General features: G+C 44.5%; 1 protein-coding gene across 5 annotated transcripts in view; it reads right to left on the bottom strand.

Moving 5' to 3' along the window:
* Nucleotides 1-16,608, bottom strand: part of FRMD4A (FERM domain containing 4A) — a 287,750-nt gene that overhangs the window by 66,036 nt on the left and 205,106 nt on the right. For all 5 annotated transcript variants that reach the window (XM_074827964.1, XM_074827963.1, XM_074827962.1 and 2 more), the window contains exons 5-8: nt 15,132-15,216; nt 10,403-10,459; nt 7,903-7,925; nt 107-190 (exon numbers count right to left, since the gene is read on the bottom strand). In XM_074827964.1, coding sequence (XP_074684065.1) covers nt 107-190; nt 7,903-7,925; nt 10,403-10,459; nt 15,132-15,216 — 249 coding nt within the window. The remainder of the gene's footprint in view (nt 1-106; nt 191-7,902; nt 7,926-10,402; nt 10,460-15,131; nt 15,217-16,608) is intronic.

Raw genomic sequence — 16,608 nt, 5'->3', positions numbered from 1 at the left:
AGGAGGCAGGAATCCCTGCATCCCAGTTCCACTCTCAGATCACTTATTGCCAGAGCCAGGTCCTGCATAAGACACTGCAAAGCTGCTCAGCAGAATGATACGTTACCAGTAAGCGAGGGAAGGATGCTCCTTCAGTGCTGGCGTTGGAAGGGCCGGCAGCTTCTTTAATTCATTCCTTACAACTTCATTGCTGAAAGAGAGTTCAAAAGGAGGATCAGGCTACAAGAAAACAACCACAATATTTGATATGAGCTGACCTAGCTGGCAGGCTGCTACAGCTCTACATCTGTTCCTCCTTAACAAAAGGCACGGGGGTTTCCTTTTTCTTCTCTCTTTATTTGTTTTATGGCAGCCCATTTTAACTTTTCCCTCTATTATCAAAATTGAAGAGAAGCTCTCCCAGATGGTTATGTTGAAGCACTTCCTACCTGTGACTGGACACAAAAGCAACCATGTCACATTTCACTGAGCAGGGTCCCACAGACATGTTCATACACAGAAAAAAGCAAGGGGAAGAGAAGAAAAAGTGATTCTTTCAGCTGCAATAAAGTACCTTTATTAAATGCCTTACAACCTGCTCCAAAAAGTAACGATTTGCTTTCTTAGCATCACAGATTCTTAGCCTCTTGCCCCAGTGACCTGGCCTTTGCACAACATCTTCACTGCTAAGACTCCCGCTTGAATTTATGTCCTGCTACACAAAACCCTCCGTGGGATCAGGCCCAACCACTTGGCTAATATTCCCCTCCTCTAGTGGCCACACTGGCCAGCTGGAGCAGCATCACTGCACACCAGGGAGAAGGGAGAGCTCATGAAATGGGTGGCAGGTTCTTGCAGATGAAATGAAACCACGAGATTTTCTCCTACAAACCCAAAATTCCTCCTTCCCACTTTTAAACACACAAGGAATTGTGTGCACATGAAAAAAAATCCCTCAAAGGCTTGGGAAGGAAGGCAGTGTTGCTGTTACTTTTAAAATTGTAGAAATACACAGCCGAGAGGGCCAGACAGGACACTGAGGAGTGCCAAAGAGTTAATGTTTATTGGCTTACTTCTTAATAGTATTTTTTTTTCTGCCTTCTTGTACCCTGCTCTTTATCCTGCTAAAAAGTGTGGCTATCCTGGAGCTGTGGAGGGAGATACCTCTTTCAGAGCTCCAGATTTCCCAGCCCACTGGCTTCTCCTGTAGGGCAGCAGGACCATTAACCAGCCAGACAGGTAATCTTGACATCCCCAGCTCTACACTAGCCATCCTAACAGCTGCTAAAGGCCCAAGGAGCCCTTGGACGTTCCAGGTCACCCCAAGTTTTGTTCTTGTCTCTGGGACAGTCTGTATGGTGGCTCATAGAGATGTGATACTGCTTCAGTTGTAAAAATCTTCCCACAGCATTTCTCCATTTGCACATCCCAGCAGCAGGCTCTGCCTCAATTGGAGTTTGCAGGTTAATTGCTAGGTTGGGCCATAGGGTAAACCACTAACATAAATCCTGGAGCAGGCATTTTGGGTATGTCTACAGGCATTTATTATCATGATAGTTCCCTGACAATCGATTAAGTAGTTTTAAAACAGGACCACAACTTCGAGTCAAGACAAATCTATGACGGAGATGCCCAAGTCTCAATTAGCTTCAGATTTTGCAGGGTGAAGATGTGTAAAACAGCACTTACAAAAGATGACTAAGGCAACCACTTCCATGCTAAACATATAGAAAAAACCACTCCGTAGAACCTCATATGCCAAGTCAAATGACTCTTGACAAACAGTGTTTGAACACCCACTCCTGCCTAAATTCCATGGTCACTTGACCATCAGATAGATCTTCCTTTGTAAGTGCAAATGCTCAAAAACTATTCAGATGTTTTCTTCCATGGCAGGTAAATATCTGCACAAGTCTGAACAAGAAGCTGCTCTGTTCCACGTTATCTGCTGATCTGGCTGCTCTGTTCTGTGACTGACAGCCTAGAAAACAAGCTGTTGCTGTTTACAGAGTTTACTGGGTCTGCCCAGAGACGTCTCCTCCACAGCGTGTGCATATTCAGCTCTTACTGGTTTTTGACATTTTGAAAGAAACTTGGAAAAAAAAAATAGAACCCAGCACAATTGAAGCACAAGAAGCAGTCACTGCCCTTAAGTGAAGATTTTTTGAGGCTGGCTGCTCACAGAAGGAAGTTGAGAAATTTCCAAAACTTTTCTGGGAAAACAGGGAGTAATTTCCAAACCGGGACTTTCTGAGCTCAGAAGACTGTCAAACAGGGCAAGATTAGTGATGACTAACTATCTTTGAGAGTCTGGGAAAAAGTCTGAATCAGTAATGGCTCCCATAAAAGAAAGGGCTAACACCAGTCAGCTCCGTCTTATGTCAGTGAGGAGCACAGCTTGCTCGCACTGTGATAAGAAGTCTTTTAAGAATCAGAGAAAAAGATTCTTAGTGATGTTGTTGGATGGGATTAGCATTTCTGCTCAGTACCTAGAAAATACCATAAAGGTAGTGCCTCACAACTTCAAAACGCCAAATGTATTTCAGGTAATCACTTCCAGGAATAAAAAGGCATTTCATTCCATGGTCCATATATTCACTAAGTCTTCTGGCAAGACTTGTCTCAAGACAAATGAATTTAGTCTCCCAAAAGGATGTCAAAACAAGAAAAAGGAAAAAAATAATGATTCAGGTTGCATTTGAACTAGTGGTCATGAGGTCACTTTCCTCTTGGCTCCTTTTAAAACACCAAACCCCTTAATTTTTAAAATGTTTCCAGCAGGATCACAAGTGGTTTTGTACTTACTGCCTTTCCCTCTCTTTCTAGTGAAATATCTCAGTGTGTTTATTTTATTCCTGCATTTAGAAAGTGTTTGTTTAATCCGGTCACTTGTGCTGCATTTATTTTATATCTGAAAATGTCTACCCTCCATGCTTGTTATATATGGAAGGGTTCTTTTGATACAGATTTATTAATATACAGGGGAAAGGCTCCAAACACAATTTCTGTGTGTCCTCTAGACCACTTCATTCCTGTACTGTGGTGGAAATTATAATATTTAAAAGACTGAATAACAATCTGAAAACTGAACTGGGAAAGCCATCTGCATCAGTTCCTCAAAGCTGGTTAGATATCCAGAAATAAGGTTTACTGACTGGAGAATGGCCCTAGAAAACAGAACTGCTGAGTTCTGGTCTTAGTTCTGGTACTGCCTGTTTAATGAGTCTTGGCCAAATAACTTACTCAGCACATCTCAGTATTTCTATCTACACATGGGGGTAAAAGGCCTACCTAGCCACTTCATAAGCATTTTGTGAAAAACAAGTTTTTGCAAACTGGCTGCAATAATTTTGAGCAAGATTACATATGTAGTTGTCTCAGGAAATCCATACATTTTCCAGCATCAGTAACAAAACAAGACTGCAGGTTAAAGTTATCAACTCTTCTCAGCATGGTAATTCATTCTGTTGAATGCAAGAGGAAATGCAGAGTCTGAGATTCTTGGATTAAATGGTACTGTTTGAAATACAGTGTTTAGGATCTTCTCCATAAGGTCGCAAGAATGCAGCCTGGGTTTAGTAACCCCTTAATAAATTCTAATTTGTTAAGTGTCACTGGGTTACACAGAAAGAAAAGTAAGCTTGAAACTATGTTAGATTACCATCTGCCCAAATGTTGAAATTATTGTGAAATTCTGCTTAACAGGAAACTGGCCGTTTGCTCTGCTTGTTATTCTTTCATATGTTGCTGGGACATACTTGGAGTTCACTTGAAATGTCTCAAATTGCTTAACTGGAAGAGATCTAGCAATGAGAGCCTGTCTGAAGAACTAGCTGCAATAGTTCAGGATTTTGTTTTACTTCAGGTTTTTTCTTTCCCCTCCTCAAAGTGAGGGACAAACAATCAGTATATGTTACTTCCAGCTGCTTTGACATAGATGCTGTTTAAGGTCGAAGAGCTGGATTCTGAACATTTAAAACCAAAGCTGGTGTGAGTTTCCCAAAGATTTTGTTCCATGTCAGACGGGACTCTAAATCTGGTAGGATTAATTTAGGGGAAAAATCTCAACTCTTTTAACAATATGTGATGCTTCCTGCCAAACTAGCCAGGGCACCCTGGTTCACTCTATGTAGGCCTAAAGAGAGTCACACCTGTAGGATTTGTGTTCATCTAAGGAATTGGAATTTGTCCTGCCCATGCTCTGCCAACCAAGTGTAACTCAGCTCCCAGCTACAAACAAGATTAGCTTGAGGTAATGACCTTTACATCTGTTTGCAGGATACTAGTTTAGGAGCTTTACGCACATGATTCTGTGCCTTTGAAATCAAAATTTTTGCAGCTAATATCAAAAAGCATAGATGCAATCTTAAGAGTCCTGTTCAACCTGAGATTCAGCTGAACAGGGATACTCAGTTGTCCTAAATTCAGTGGTATGTTCCAGCCTAAATGCAAAGCTTTTTCAGTCTTGTCAGCTGAAACATTTGGGGATTCTCTTAAATAATGTGAAAAGCACTGTCCTTTAATGCAGAGGACTAGGAACTTCTTAAGGAGAATAACTTTTTATTTTAAACTTTGCTCTGCCTAAATTTGTATCAACTAAAATGTGCCCTTTGTACAAGTCTGCTTAAAAAACATTTAGTTGGACCAGGCCATTTACAGCAATCACTGAGAAATACTTTTCTTGGTTGATCTAAACGGGTTCAGGAGCTCAGGGTTTCTGACTGGCTTGTTTTTGAAATGAAACACACATTAGAGATGGAAAAGGGTTTAGTCAGATTGCTCACTATAGGTGCCAAACTGATCTGTCAGGGCTATTGTAGCATCTTAGTTCAAGACAGATAAGGGTGACTCGCACTGTGTGCTCCCCAGGATTACCAAACCTCCAGGATTACCCCCTAACTCAGCAGTCATTGTGATGCCCAAGTTAGGTGGTACCCCAAGGTGGCAAGAATCAGTGAAAAGAGACTCATGCATGATGATGACCTACCAAAGGATGTAGAACATGTGTTTGAAATGGCACATAAGCCCCTTTGGGGAAAGGAAAGAGGAGTACTATGAGTAGAGTCATTATTCTGAGGCATGGGATGATTTCCTCAAAAGCAGCAGCGGGAGCTACTGTCACTGTAGACGCATCAGTTCACAGAGGTAGAAAACTGACTGCTAGAGTTTGTTAAGATCAGTTCTGTTTTTTGAGCTCCCATGAGGCCTAAAAACCAGACTTGCAACTGCATTCAGGAGTCCTGAACCAGTCCCTTGTGATCTGCCACTGGGTGCAGTGGGGTTTGGAGGTAATCACACTCTGGCCACCCACCATGGGCAGGTGTCAACCCGCAGCTGAAATTGTGACAATTTGGCATTGGCTATCCCAGCACCTGAGGTGATCGGCAGTGACTCATAGGAAGGCTCTTGGGGAACAACAATTCTCCCATCACTACAAATGAGCCAGTGCTTATGCACTTCACTGGATCAGGGCCAAAGAGAAACTTGTAGTCTCACAGGCTATAAATCTGCTGGTGGCAGTAGACAGGACAGGTGTGGGAAATCTGCAGTCTGCGTTCCAAGCATGCAACCTTTTAGAATTAACTTATTTCTTCAAAAACAAAGCAGGAGTTCAAGAGTTCAGCCTTCACACAATGTATGCTGCCATGCACAACATATCATCTTTAAATCTCAGCAGCAAGACATCCACAACTGCAGAGCTTCTCTGTTTCAAAGAGTAGCCACTTCTATTTTAAACAGCATTTCAACATCAACTAACTTCAAACACTGAAGTTAACTTCAGCTCTAAGAGAAGTCAGAACATTTGTCTCCATCTGCAGTTCCTCTGGCTGGCCCCAGGCTTGATTTGCCTCCCAGATTTTACACTGCTGATACGAATAACCACAAATCTCAGCAGGCAAAATCTTGACCACAATGACCTCATGTTGACTCCAGTAGCACCTGGATCTCACCCAGAACCTAAACCCATGTCAGTGCACATTAGAGGGGAGCTGCTGGACAGACATCCCTGGAGATGCTAAGTCTTCTCCTAGACCATGGAGGGTCAGGATAGCATTCTTCTACCTTCCTCCAAGAATAGGCTTTAAACTCCACTAATATGGCCAATTGCTTTGCCACCAAAGCACATTTACAAATTAAGATCCCTGGCAGTGTCAGGAAGTTGTTATTACGACACCACTTGTCTGCCTGACTTGGATGTAAGGATTTCCCCTTCCACTTCAAACCATTGTGATCCACAGGTGAAAAGGACTAAGAGCTAACTGTTTTAATGCAGATGGTGATGACTGCCACACCAGTGTGGAGGAAGCAGTTAAGACCATGTGTTGAGGTATCTTCTGTGTTCTCAGACAAGACTTCTCATTTCTCTGTGGCCTAGAGAAATGCACTGGGATAAACTCAACCATTCCTTTTACAAGGGACATCAAACAGGTTTTAGCAGATGGATGCTTTCCACCGGCTATTTCCACTTCTGATCTGGAAACAGATACTTGCAGATAAAATGTTTTCAGTCCTATTACCCTGAGCCATCTGATCCCATTCTATTCTGTGTTTCATAGACTGAATGTACACTTTCTGGGTGTCTTTTCATCATGTCCAAAATATTCTGAGAAACATTACTGTTGTTCATAGCAAAACCAGTGGAAGATGTGGTTTATCACAGGCTGGAACGGCAAAACTCTGCTTGGTCCAGTTCTTCTGGGCTAAGCACTTGGCAGTGCATTGAATACCAGACTGAAAAGTAAAAGAGTTGCGGGCACTCCAGTACCCCCTAAATAAACATTACTGATATCTGAGTTATTCCAAATCGGATGGAACTGAAAAATGAAGCAAGACTGGGCTTGTGTTTCTGTGGTCAGATGCATGACAGGATTTTGCAAGTTGATTAGGGTTTTGAGAAATGATAAGGCAGATCTTAAACTTCCTTTTAGCAAGAGTTACCTTATGTCATCTCCAATTCCATGATGGGCAGGCAATATTTGCAATGCATTGCTCATTTTCACTGATTTGTCTCAGTTTTAGCTGGCTATAAGTTCCAGTCCACCAGAAGGCAGAATCTACCTGTTATTCACAGCCTCCTATGGGTGCACAGAGTATCATTACAGTCTTCTCTCAGTGTATCTCAGTGCTGACAAAATTAAAACACCTCTTTAGGCTCATCTGGCAATTCAACCTCACTGCCCATTCACACCTTGTTTTCTTCTCTGAAACTAATTTCAATGGATATTGTCATCCTCCAGCTGAACTCACGTTCAGGTCAGCAAAAGTAATACATAGAGTATGTGAAATTTTTAGTTCTCCTGAACTTCAGGTGAGGAACTTCCATGTTTCTCCCGTGAGGCATCGAACAGCTATCTGACGTTCGGTTGCTACTGATGTGTAACTGACAGATACTGTCAACTAAAATGAAAATTCTTGGGCATTTTGTTAACAGTCTTCTGAAACACAAAGCATGGTCACCTCTTTGAATGTCTTACAGCAAATCTGACGATTTGGCTCAAGGGATAGCAGAAGTTCAACAAAACCAATTATTTAAATTGTGATTTTGAGAACTCTGTCCAAATTCAAGCTGAAATATCAATTAGTGATGGAATTTTAATGTTGCCTCTGGCTGGATCTGTGATATAACAGTGACTGTAGAGTCATTTCCTTAGTAATTTCCTTCCAAAGACTAGTCTATTTCCTGAACTTCATGGGCATATAAAGAGATTTGTCAACAACACAGTCACAAACAATGCTGTTTGCAAGGCATGCTCTGGTCAAAGGCTGTGTTTTGTGAAGAAATGATTTTAAGAAACACGATGTCTGTGTTAGCAATGCATTCCTGTTGCTACACAGCAACTACTGAGTCGCATCACTCACACAGTGATTTTACCAGATTCATTCTCACAGCACACAATGGCAAAAACTTTTAAGTTCACCTACCTTGAAAAATCTCCCTTTGCCTCCTGTAAAATGGGGAAGAAAAATTAAAAATATATCATTAAAAATAGAAAAAAAAATTAAGAAAATGGCTGTTCCATTTGCAAAATTCATTTAGCAGCAATTTCCTGTTATAATTGATTCCTCATGTATTCTTTGGAACCAGTATCTAATGTCAAGTACCAGAATACGTGCAGTGAGCTGGGCAGATTACCAAACAAAAGGTTTGCCTAATACAGGGCCAGAGGATTCCTCATTCTCCTAGTGGATACCCAAGAAGCTACAGGAATAATGCTAGCAAATAAGTAATTTTTTGGGCCAATGTGGATGCTACATTACTAGAAGATCTCTCAGTGACTGCTGCCTCTGAGACTGCAACTCCCCTGACACTTTCTACAAGTATTCTGGTTATTTTCTAGTAACTAGACTTTCAGAAAGCTAGCTCGCTGTCAGCCTTCAAGGGGATGCAAGACACAGGTTTCTCTAACTCCTTGCTGGGTGTTTGGGGGAGTATTTAGCTCCCATACTTAAATATCTAGGTATTTCTATTTATTACCATCTCAGCCTGATGCTGAAGGGCCGGGTAATGTTCAACTCCAGTAGTTAGATTAGTACCTGAGTCTTACTGCATATCTGGCAAACCCTCAAAATCTCATGAGTCCCCTCCTCAATAGATGTAATCCGCATTTTGCATTTTCCATAGGCAATATGCATTTCGTTTGATGCATGCTAAATCACCTCATTTGCCATCAGCTACACAGAAAGCACAGTGCAAGAATGTAATTTATGCAGTGAGGGAGTTTCCACTGCCAAGAGGACCGAGTTTTGCATTCAGGTCTTTTGTCTTTACATCCATTCATCCACCCGCAAAACCTGTCAGCCCACGTCCAGTGGTGTTTCAGTCCTGAGGCTGGGGTAAAGTTCAGAGCTTTGGTGGTACTTCAATTTGTTCTGGTAACACAACAATTTGAAATAAGGCTGCAGACTAAATCACTTGAGTTCTGACAGTCCTTTTCTATCATCTTCCTATTTCCCTCGGAGTGAACTGAAGGGCAGACAAGCTCTCCTCTGGTTCATAGGACGGAGTCCTCGAGCATATCATGATTATGGTTTGACACAGAGCAAAACCCAAAGGATATGCCCTGGCCTGCACAGGGATGAGCATACTGAATTTTAAAAACAATTTTGTAGGGCATATTCTTCATACTTCAGTTCTTTGACCTAAATGCTGCAGTGAGAAGTAGAACAAAAGATCCCTCTTGTTTTGCTTGGATCCTGTCACAAACATGGGTTGTAGTAATTTCTGGTTACAGACAGCAGAGGTGTGGTTTGTTTTGACTGTTTTCATTAAGTTACACATCAAACTACTACAGGAATATGCGTAACATCCTGTGTTTGTGACAAGAAACAATCACAGCAACAAGGGTTACAGTGGCAGATCTGGATCTGGCTGTACAATTACTAAGTGCTCAAGTTATTCGTTAGGATGAGCAGACAATAGATTCATAACCCTACTGCTGCTTCTCACAATGAGCCTGTTGTTTGATGTGTATTCCCCCAACTGCCAATATGCGATTTCTATAATGTGCCTTTAATTGAGTCCCCCATCCTGACTCTCTGGCTCCATTTTTGTTACATAAAATGATTTTAATGAAGATTCAAATCCCTATGCATTAATTGCTTCTTTAACATGGAAAGTGCCATAGAAGTGCAATGCATTGTTATTTATTAGTGCGGTCTGATGAGATGGCTTGTCTGTTCACATGGCTCCTCATAGCTTCATGGTTGATGGGAAAAAAAATTAAAGCTACATTGTATGAAAGGGGAACAAGGATCATCTGACAATTAGCTCTGACCTGCTCCCACAGTCATGCTCCTAAAAAGAGATTTTTCACAAAAAACACCTCCACTACCCTGAAAAGATTCCTCTTTGGGAACCAGAGATTTACCAAACTCTCTGACCCCTTCCCTCTTCCCAAAGAGCAGGACTTTCAAAGACAATTTTTTTTTTTTCTGGAAAAGTTTTTTTGAAAGTCTTTAAGCCGTTCTGACCACATTGAGGAATACAGACAGTTGCATATGTAGAAGCTCATGGAGATCATCAGAGGGCCAAGCTCTATTGCCAAAATGAATGCATATAAAGTCACTGGAGGAGAACCCACTGCGTATGGACTTCACCTAGGAAACCACATTCATCACCTAGATTTTCTCTGGATTTACGTCATTCCCCAGGGTCTTGGATATCTGTGTCAGCACAAACATGATACACATTTATGTATGCAAATTGTTGGGCAGTGGAATCTGCTCCATGCATGAAGAGGTCTGGTTTGAGAGCCTTCTGTACCTATTTTGCACTGGTATGAATGATGAAAACTGTGTAAAGACATCTTTCTCCTGCAACTGGGGAAACCCCTACACTTCCATACAGCCATTTTGGATTTGACAAATCAAAAGACGTAATGCAACATGAGGAAGCACGAAGTGAGAGAAGATGGGTGCTTACCTGCAAGATGTATGCAGCCAGTTCAAACACCACTTCACTGTCAACCTCAATGAGTTCCTTGAAAGGTGAAGAAAACAAGAAAGAAAAAGAGGTGAGTCTGAGCCCCTGTAAGGATGTGCATCTCCTCCTGCACGGTGAAGCGTGCAGTGCCAGTTTTCTCCCCTGGCTAGGCTTCAAAGCATTCCCTGTGATCCTGGAGACCAAAGTGAGGGAGAACCTGCCCACTCAGATGTGGAGAAAGCCAAACATTCAGTGTAATGGCTTGGTAAATGAAGCATAACTGGATGTGACATGAAGGGATTCCTTGTGAGTAGGGAGGAGAAGGCAGGTGGAAGGGGGAAGATCAGGGTAATTTTTATTTTCTTGTGTGATTTAGTGAAAGGTAGTCTGGGAAATAAATTTTTTCTCCCCCAAACGTCACCCGTGCTTCAGGGGAGCACAGCCTTGTCCTTGGCTCACAGAAGCAAAGAAATGAGAAAATTTGTCTTCACTGAGGTTGTGTCAGAGCCCCCGCAGAACTCCTCTGTCCCTTGCCCAGGGTAAACTCACAGGAAAAAGAGACATATTCCCTCTTGCAGGACAGGAGCTCTGGCTTTGGCCCCTTCACCCCCATGAGCACTGGGGCTGGGGGTGCTTTGAGAATGAGCTGTGACAGCAAATCTTATGGTCACATGAAGGACACTGATGGTCCCATGAGATCCTCTTGCGTCCTTCTGCTGTGCCTGACACAGCAGTAACAGAACCAAGTGGTGCCAGCACTGCTCCGTCTGCATGTGTGGGATGCAGACCCAGCATCAAAGATGCTTGGGATGGGAGGCACGAGCTTTAATCCTGTGGCCAAGCGTGCTCTCCCCGATACTCTGGTCCCTGATTTTGGGAAGATAGTGGGCTTTTACTGAGATACTGTTTAGGCCTCTATTCTGCAACTAGAACTCCTCTGTTGTCTCCTACATATGTGGCCCTGTAAACTGGGTCACTGTTAAGCTCACTCCCGTGGTGGCTTTTCTGTTGTATTTATTTAAGCTGCTGTTTTTAATATTTTATTTCATCTGGCAAGAAACGAGTGATCTAAATATAGATCACTGCTGTGATCCATGCTCCAGCCAAGTCATGGCCACACCTCATTTACAAGCCACAATCGCTGCGTTGGCTTGTCTCTGGCAAAATCAAAAACAAAGGGAACAAAACAGAGGATAAGATCCAGGTGTCCTTGGCTTTCACCAGTGCCAGCTTTTTAAAATAAGCATTTCCTTCACCTCCTTCATAACAACTCCTTGGGGAGTGAAGACCAGCTCTGCTACAGGCGATAAACACACCTTCCCCTGTTCAGCTAAACTGCCTGATTCACGCAGGCACCTGCACTAACGATGTGCTTATGCCAAGGGAAGCGGCTGGTGCAAGATGTAGATTCAGCTGCAGGCTGGGCCAGGCTGGGGCAGTCAGACATATCCTACAGAAAGGGGCGATGCGGAGTAGAACCAGTGCCTGGTCTTCCTCCCATCTTGAAGCACCAGGCATCGCATGGACAAACCAGACTCTGCAACCACATGTCGATGCTATGGCAAGTCTGTGCTAGTAGGTAAAGTGGGCCCGAGCGCGTTCTCTGGCCCTAAGGGTACGAGGCACAGTATAGCTCATGACTATACACTCTTCCTCCCTCCCCCAGTCCCAGAGGGGGTTACCTCAGCTGTTCTGCCTTTGGGAACAGGTGCTCATCCCTGAATAGTGCCCGAGCAATGCCTGGGACAGGGCTAGTTGGCACAGGCCAAAACCCATGCCAGAACATGGTAGTAATTAAAGAGTCTGATCGAGGGACAGTGCCTGACGCCAAGCCCTGTCTTGTTTGGTGGCTTGGCCTTTCTGGGCAACAGTGGCTTGCTGGTCCTGTGTGAGGGTTTGGGGGTGTGTGTCCATGATTGTCTCATTATACAGCAAGGTGGGCGAGGAGGAGAGGTGGGCACAGCCAGAGGGGTACAGCACCTAACGCAGAGCCAGCTGGTGACCCAGTGGACCAGCAGCCCCAAGCTAAACAGGCCTCAGTTTTATTCTTTCCCAACTTGAGCAGCCCTGTGCATGGGGACATTTGAGGGTGTGTGTCTGGAGAATCAACGGGGGAAGGTCTGCAGTGCTAGCATAGTGTTACGAACTACACTTATATCAAACACAGGATGGTCTTTCTGGGCTGTGAGGGAGCCTGGGGTGAAGGTATCCACGGGAAGTCCAACAAGGAAACTTTTGGTGCAACCAGGAAGCTTTCAAGGTTTGGGAGAATGCAACACCACCCACTAGCTGCAGGGATGATAAGCACTGGCTGTGCTTAGACACTGACTCCTCCTTTCTACACCTCGAGGGATCCTCAGAATCACAGAATCATCTCGGTTGGAAAAGACCTTGAAGATCATCTAGTCCAACCATTAACCTAACACTGACAGTTCTCAACTCTCAATATCCCTCAGCACTATATCAACCCGACTCTTAAACACCTCCAGGGATGGGGACTCCACCACTGCCCTGGGCCTAACAATCCGTTCTGTAAAGAAATATTTCCTAATATCCAGTCTAAACCTTCCCTGGTGCAACTTGAGGCCATTCCCTCTTGTCCTATCGCTTGTTACTTCGTTAAAGAGACTCATCCCCAGCTCTCTGCAACCTCCTTTCAGGTAGTTGTAGAGGGCGATGAGGTCTCCCCTCAGCCTCCTCTTCTCTAGACTAAACAACCCCAGTTCCCTCAGCCGCTCCTCGTATGACATGTGCTCCAGACCCTTCACCAGCTTCGTTGCCCTTTTTCAGACACGCTCGAGTAATTAAAAGGCATGCTGGCTGGGTGCTCGCCCTGTGTCTTAGCAGAGACTTTGCACCCAACTTTCAAATTCAGCGCCTTGTTTAATAGCACAGCATGGCTTACTGTGGCTGGAAGTCAAATGGGGAAGGACCCGCATGGGAGACTGGGAATCCAGCAAGGCTGTTTTTGGATAGAGATGGCAGTCAGCTCGAATATGTGCAAAGTAATGGTTTCAGGAAAGGTCAGACGAAAATAGGCCAACCTAGATCTGTAGGCACTTTTTTTCTTTTTCTCTTCTTCTTATTAAGCTTTCTCCCCAAAAAGAACAACAGTGTAAGCTTTTCCTGGCAGTACTTCAAAAAGGAACTTTCCCCAGGAACGAAAATGTGATGCTCACAGAGCTTGTTGCTGGAGAGGGCTGACTAAGCACATCTAATTGCAGCCTTGCCAGAGAGCAAAGCTCTGCACAGCTCAGCTCAGCAGCCCTGCCTCTTTCCTGAACACTGGAAAAAAGGCATTTTCTGGCTTCTACCCTGCATCTTAGGAGATGCAAAGTTAGTCCCTGCATTTTAGGACATGCAGATGTCAGGAAGCAAGGCTCCAGATTCGGTGTAAGCTAATTGGCTTAGCAGGTCACAAACCTGCAGAGGGTTGTGGCATGGTGGTACAATCACTCCCTGACTACAGCTGTCTTTTCCTACCACTTCCTCCCTGGCAGATGGAGGTGAGTCACCAGGCATGGCCTCTGCCAGCAGAGAGGGAGGTAGAAGGGATCCTCCCAGGGAATCCCAGCTGCTGAAAAACCTCCCCCAGTCCCACACATAGAGCCATCTATCCAGCCTGCCTGGCTGAGTCCACATGCAGCCAGTCTCCACCTTGGTGGGTTCTGGGCCTGCTTCATTTTCTGGGCCTGCTTCATTTTGTGGGCCCTGCCTTTTCACTTGTACGGTTGTCTTGCAGCATTGGAGGGATCAGCTTCGCAGCTCTGGCATGGGCACTCCGGCAGGGAAGTGGAGTTTGTGCCAGGGCACCCTTATCTCTGGCACACAGAGTGCCTTGCAAGGGACAGCTCTGAGTTACAGTGCCGGTGACAGCAGGCTGGGGTTTTCAGTAGCCTACCAGACAGGTCTATCTCTGGTACAAAACACATTTCTCAGTGCATGACCTGTTCCTGTACAAAGTGATCTTCAGTATATCCCCACAGGCACCCTTCCTGCCCCCACACGCACATACACCCACAAACTCACTCCCCCAGTCCCACCAACTCCATCACAGTCACACACACGTAGTCATACGCATCCCTAACACACTTACGCTCACAGACGCACAAACTCTTCCAGTCCCACATGCATGCAGTCACACACCCCTCACACACTCAGCCCCCCATGCCCACCCCCACGCTCGCACTCACACCACCTCATGCACTCACTCACACTTTCTCACAGATTCTCTCACACACACCGACAGTCCCACAAACACAAGCACTTCCCCTCTCACAGACTCACCCCCCACACTCGCTCCCGCCCCCGCCGCCTAACCCAGAAGATGGCGCCCGCACCGCGGCCCGCGCGGCCACTGCCGCCCTCTTCGGGCGGGAACCCCTAACGACACCCCCTCAGCCCAGAGCCGGCCTCCCTCAGCGTTTTTTTAACACAAAACCAGACATTTCCTTCTAAATACAAGACAGTTTATCATTTTAGCAGCTGCAGATTCCCTCCTGCCAACCACAAGAGTTACCTGCAGGGGTGTTTTACCTCAGAACCTCTCTCCAACAGGGAAGCTGCTGCCAAGCGCCGGCGTGGTTAGAGACAGAGGAGTGAGGGAGGGTGGGAGGAGGAGGTCGTATCTTGAAGTCGGGGTGTATCTAATGTAAATTTTGGGGCAGAGAATGCAGACCCAGGTGTCTCAGCCCACCCCAGTGCCACCCAGAGCTCCCCAAGTCCTTACCTTGTAGATGCAGGACTTGGCGTTCAAGAAAAACAGCTCAATGGTGGCATTGTCCTTTAGATAGGAGATGCTTTCAATGTAGAACCTGAAAGGGAAAGCAAGAGAGGTGAGACACAAGGGGGAACTAGGGCAAAACATAAAAATGCACTCATTACCTGAAAAATGTGGTCAATGGAGTCACGATGAGTGTACTAAAAATGAAGTTTCTTTGTTTCTGGCAGACTGGGGTGGTGAAAGAGGCTTGTGCATGCTCCAGGACACGATCAGTCACTATCACCCCAGCCATACCAAAGGAACTGGATCATCAAGTAAATGATTTAGTTTCTAAACAATCCTTTGTTTTGTTTTTGAACTTCAAATAGTAGTTTTTCCTGTTTGCTTGTAAACTTCCCTTCATTCTCCATCACATTTTGGCATTTTTTCTTCACTCCTTTACCTAACTTGCCCATTTCCGTGCTGTTAACCTGCATCTTGTAAAATATTCACCAACGGAAATCCACTTCTGGATTCCTTCCCTGTCCCTCAGCTCTGCATAAGGCAAATTTTATTAAGGTTTCTTTACATATTTTAGCAGCTAGCACGTAGCAGCTACAGTCGCAGAGCAAGAAACCAGCAGTAGTTAAGGACCTTGCACAATTTACCAGTACTGTGAGTAGCGATGCTGGGGATGACTGGGAATGCCAATGATCTAATTTTTTTTTTTTGAGCTGAAATGACTTCTCAGAACTCAGTAGAAAGCTGACCAGTCCAAACCCTCGGTGTCAGAAAAACCCACTCTCTTGTATTGGCTGAATACCCCAAATATTTGCAATTATGTTGAAAGCCCATGATATGTATGAATTTATTCTGTACTCCATGTCCTGCCTGCTTTGAAGATTTGATCCTTTGGCAGTGAACTCCATGAGAGTTTTGCCACAGGCTTGAACCGACTCTAGCCCTTAATTCTGCCTTGTGACCTTTTGGGGAAAAAAAGCTGAGGATACTGTCAAAGTTAATGACTGATCGTTACATATAAGTATGTTTTGTGTTCCTGTAATGCCAGGGAAAGCCTGGATAGGTTCAGCAAATCATTAAGGTGAATTTTGCTTTTACTTCGTGATTTAAGTAAGGAAAAAAAAATACATCTATCTGCCTACCGTGTTTTATAGTGATCTTTAAGTTGCAGTACAGTGGCAGCAATATTCCTTACATAAATTCCAGTACTATCGTGCCTTGTCAGAGGCAATTAGAATAGGGAAGGTGCCAGGGAAATGCTGTCTGCATGAGGAACTTAAAAAAAGGAGATACCTTAGAAATCTGGGTTGAGATGCGGGGTCCAGTTACAGAGAAACCTTGCTCCCTGTATGGGAGTGAGGCTGAGAGACCTGCTGAGGCTCCTGGGGCTTCACACAAGCACTGGAGGGCTTGTCCATGTTGAGCTCTTTGCAGAATGCAGGGCCTTAAATGTAACTGCTTAGGGGTAAAGGTCAAAGCTTTG

This window comes from Strix aluco, chromosome 5 (assembly GCF_031877795.1).
Source record: "Strix aluco isolate bStrAlu1 chromosome 5, bStrAlu1.hap1, whole genome shotgun sequence".
Classification (NCBI taxonomy): Eukaryota; Metazoa; Chordata; class Aves; order Strigiformes; family Strigidae; genus Strix; species Strix aluco.
Note: the sequence above shows the minus strand (reverse complement) of the source record. Positions and strands in the feature narration are given on the sequence as shown.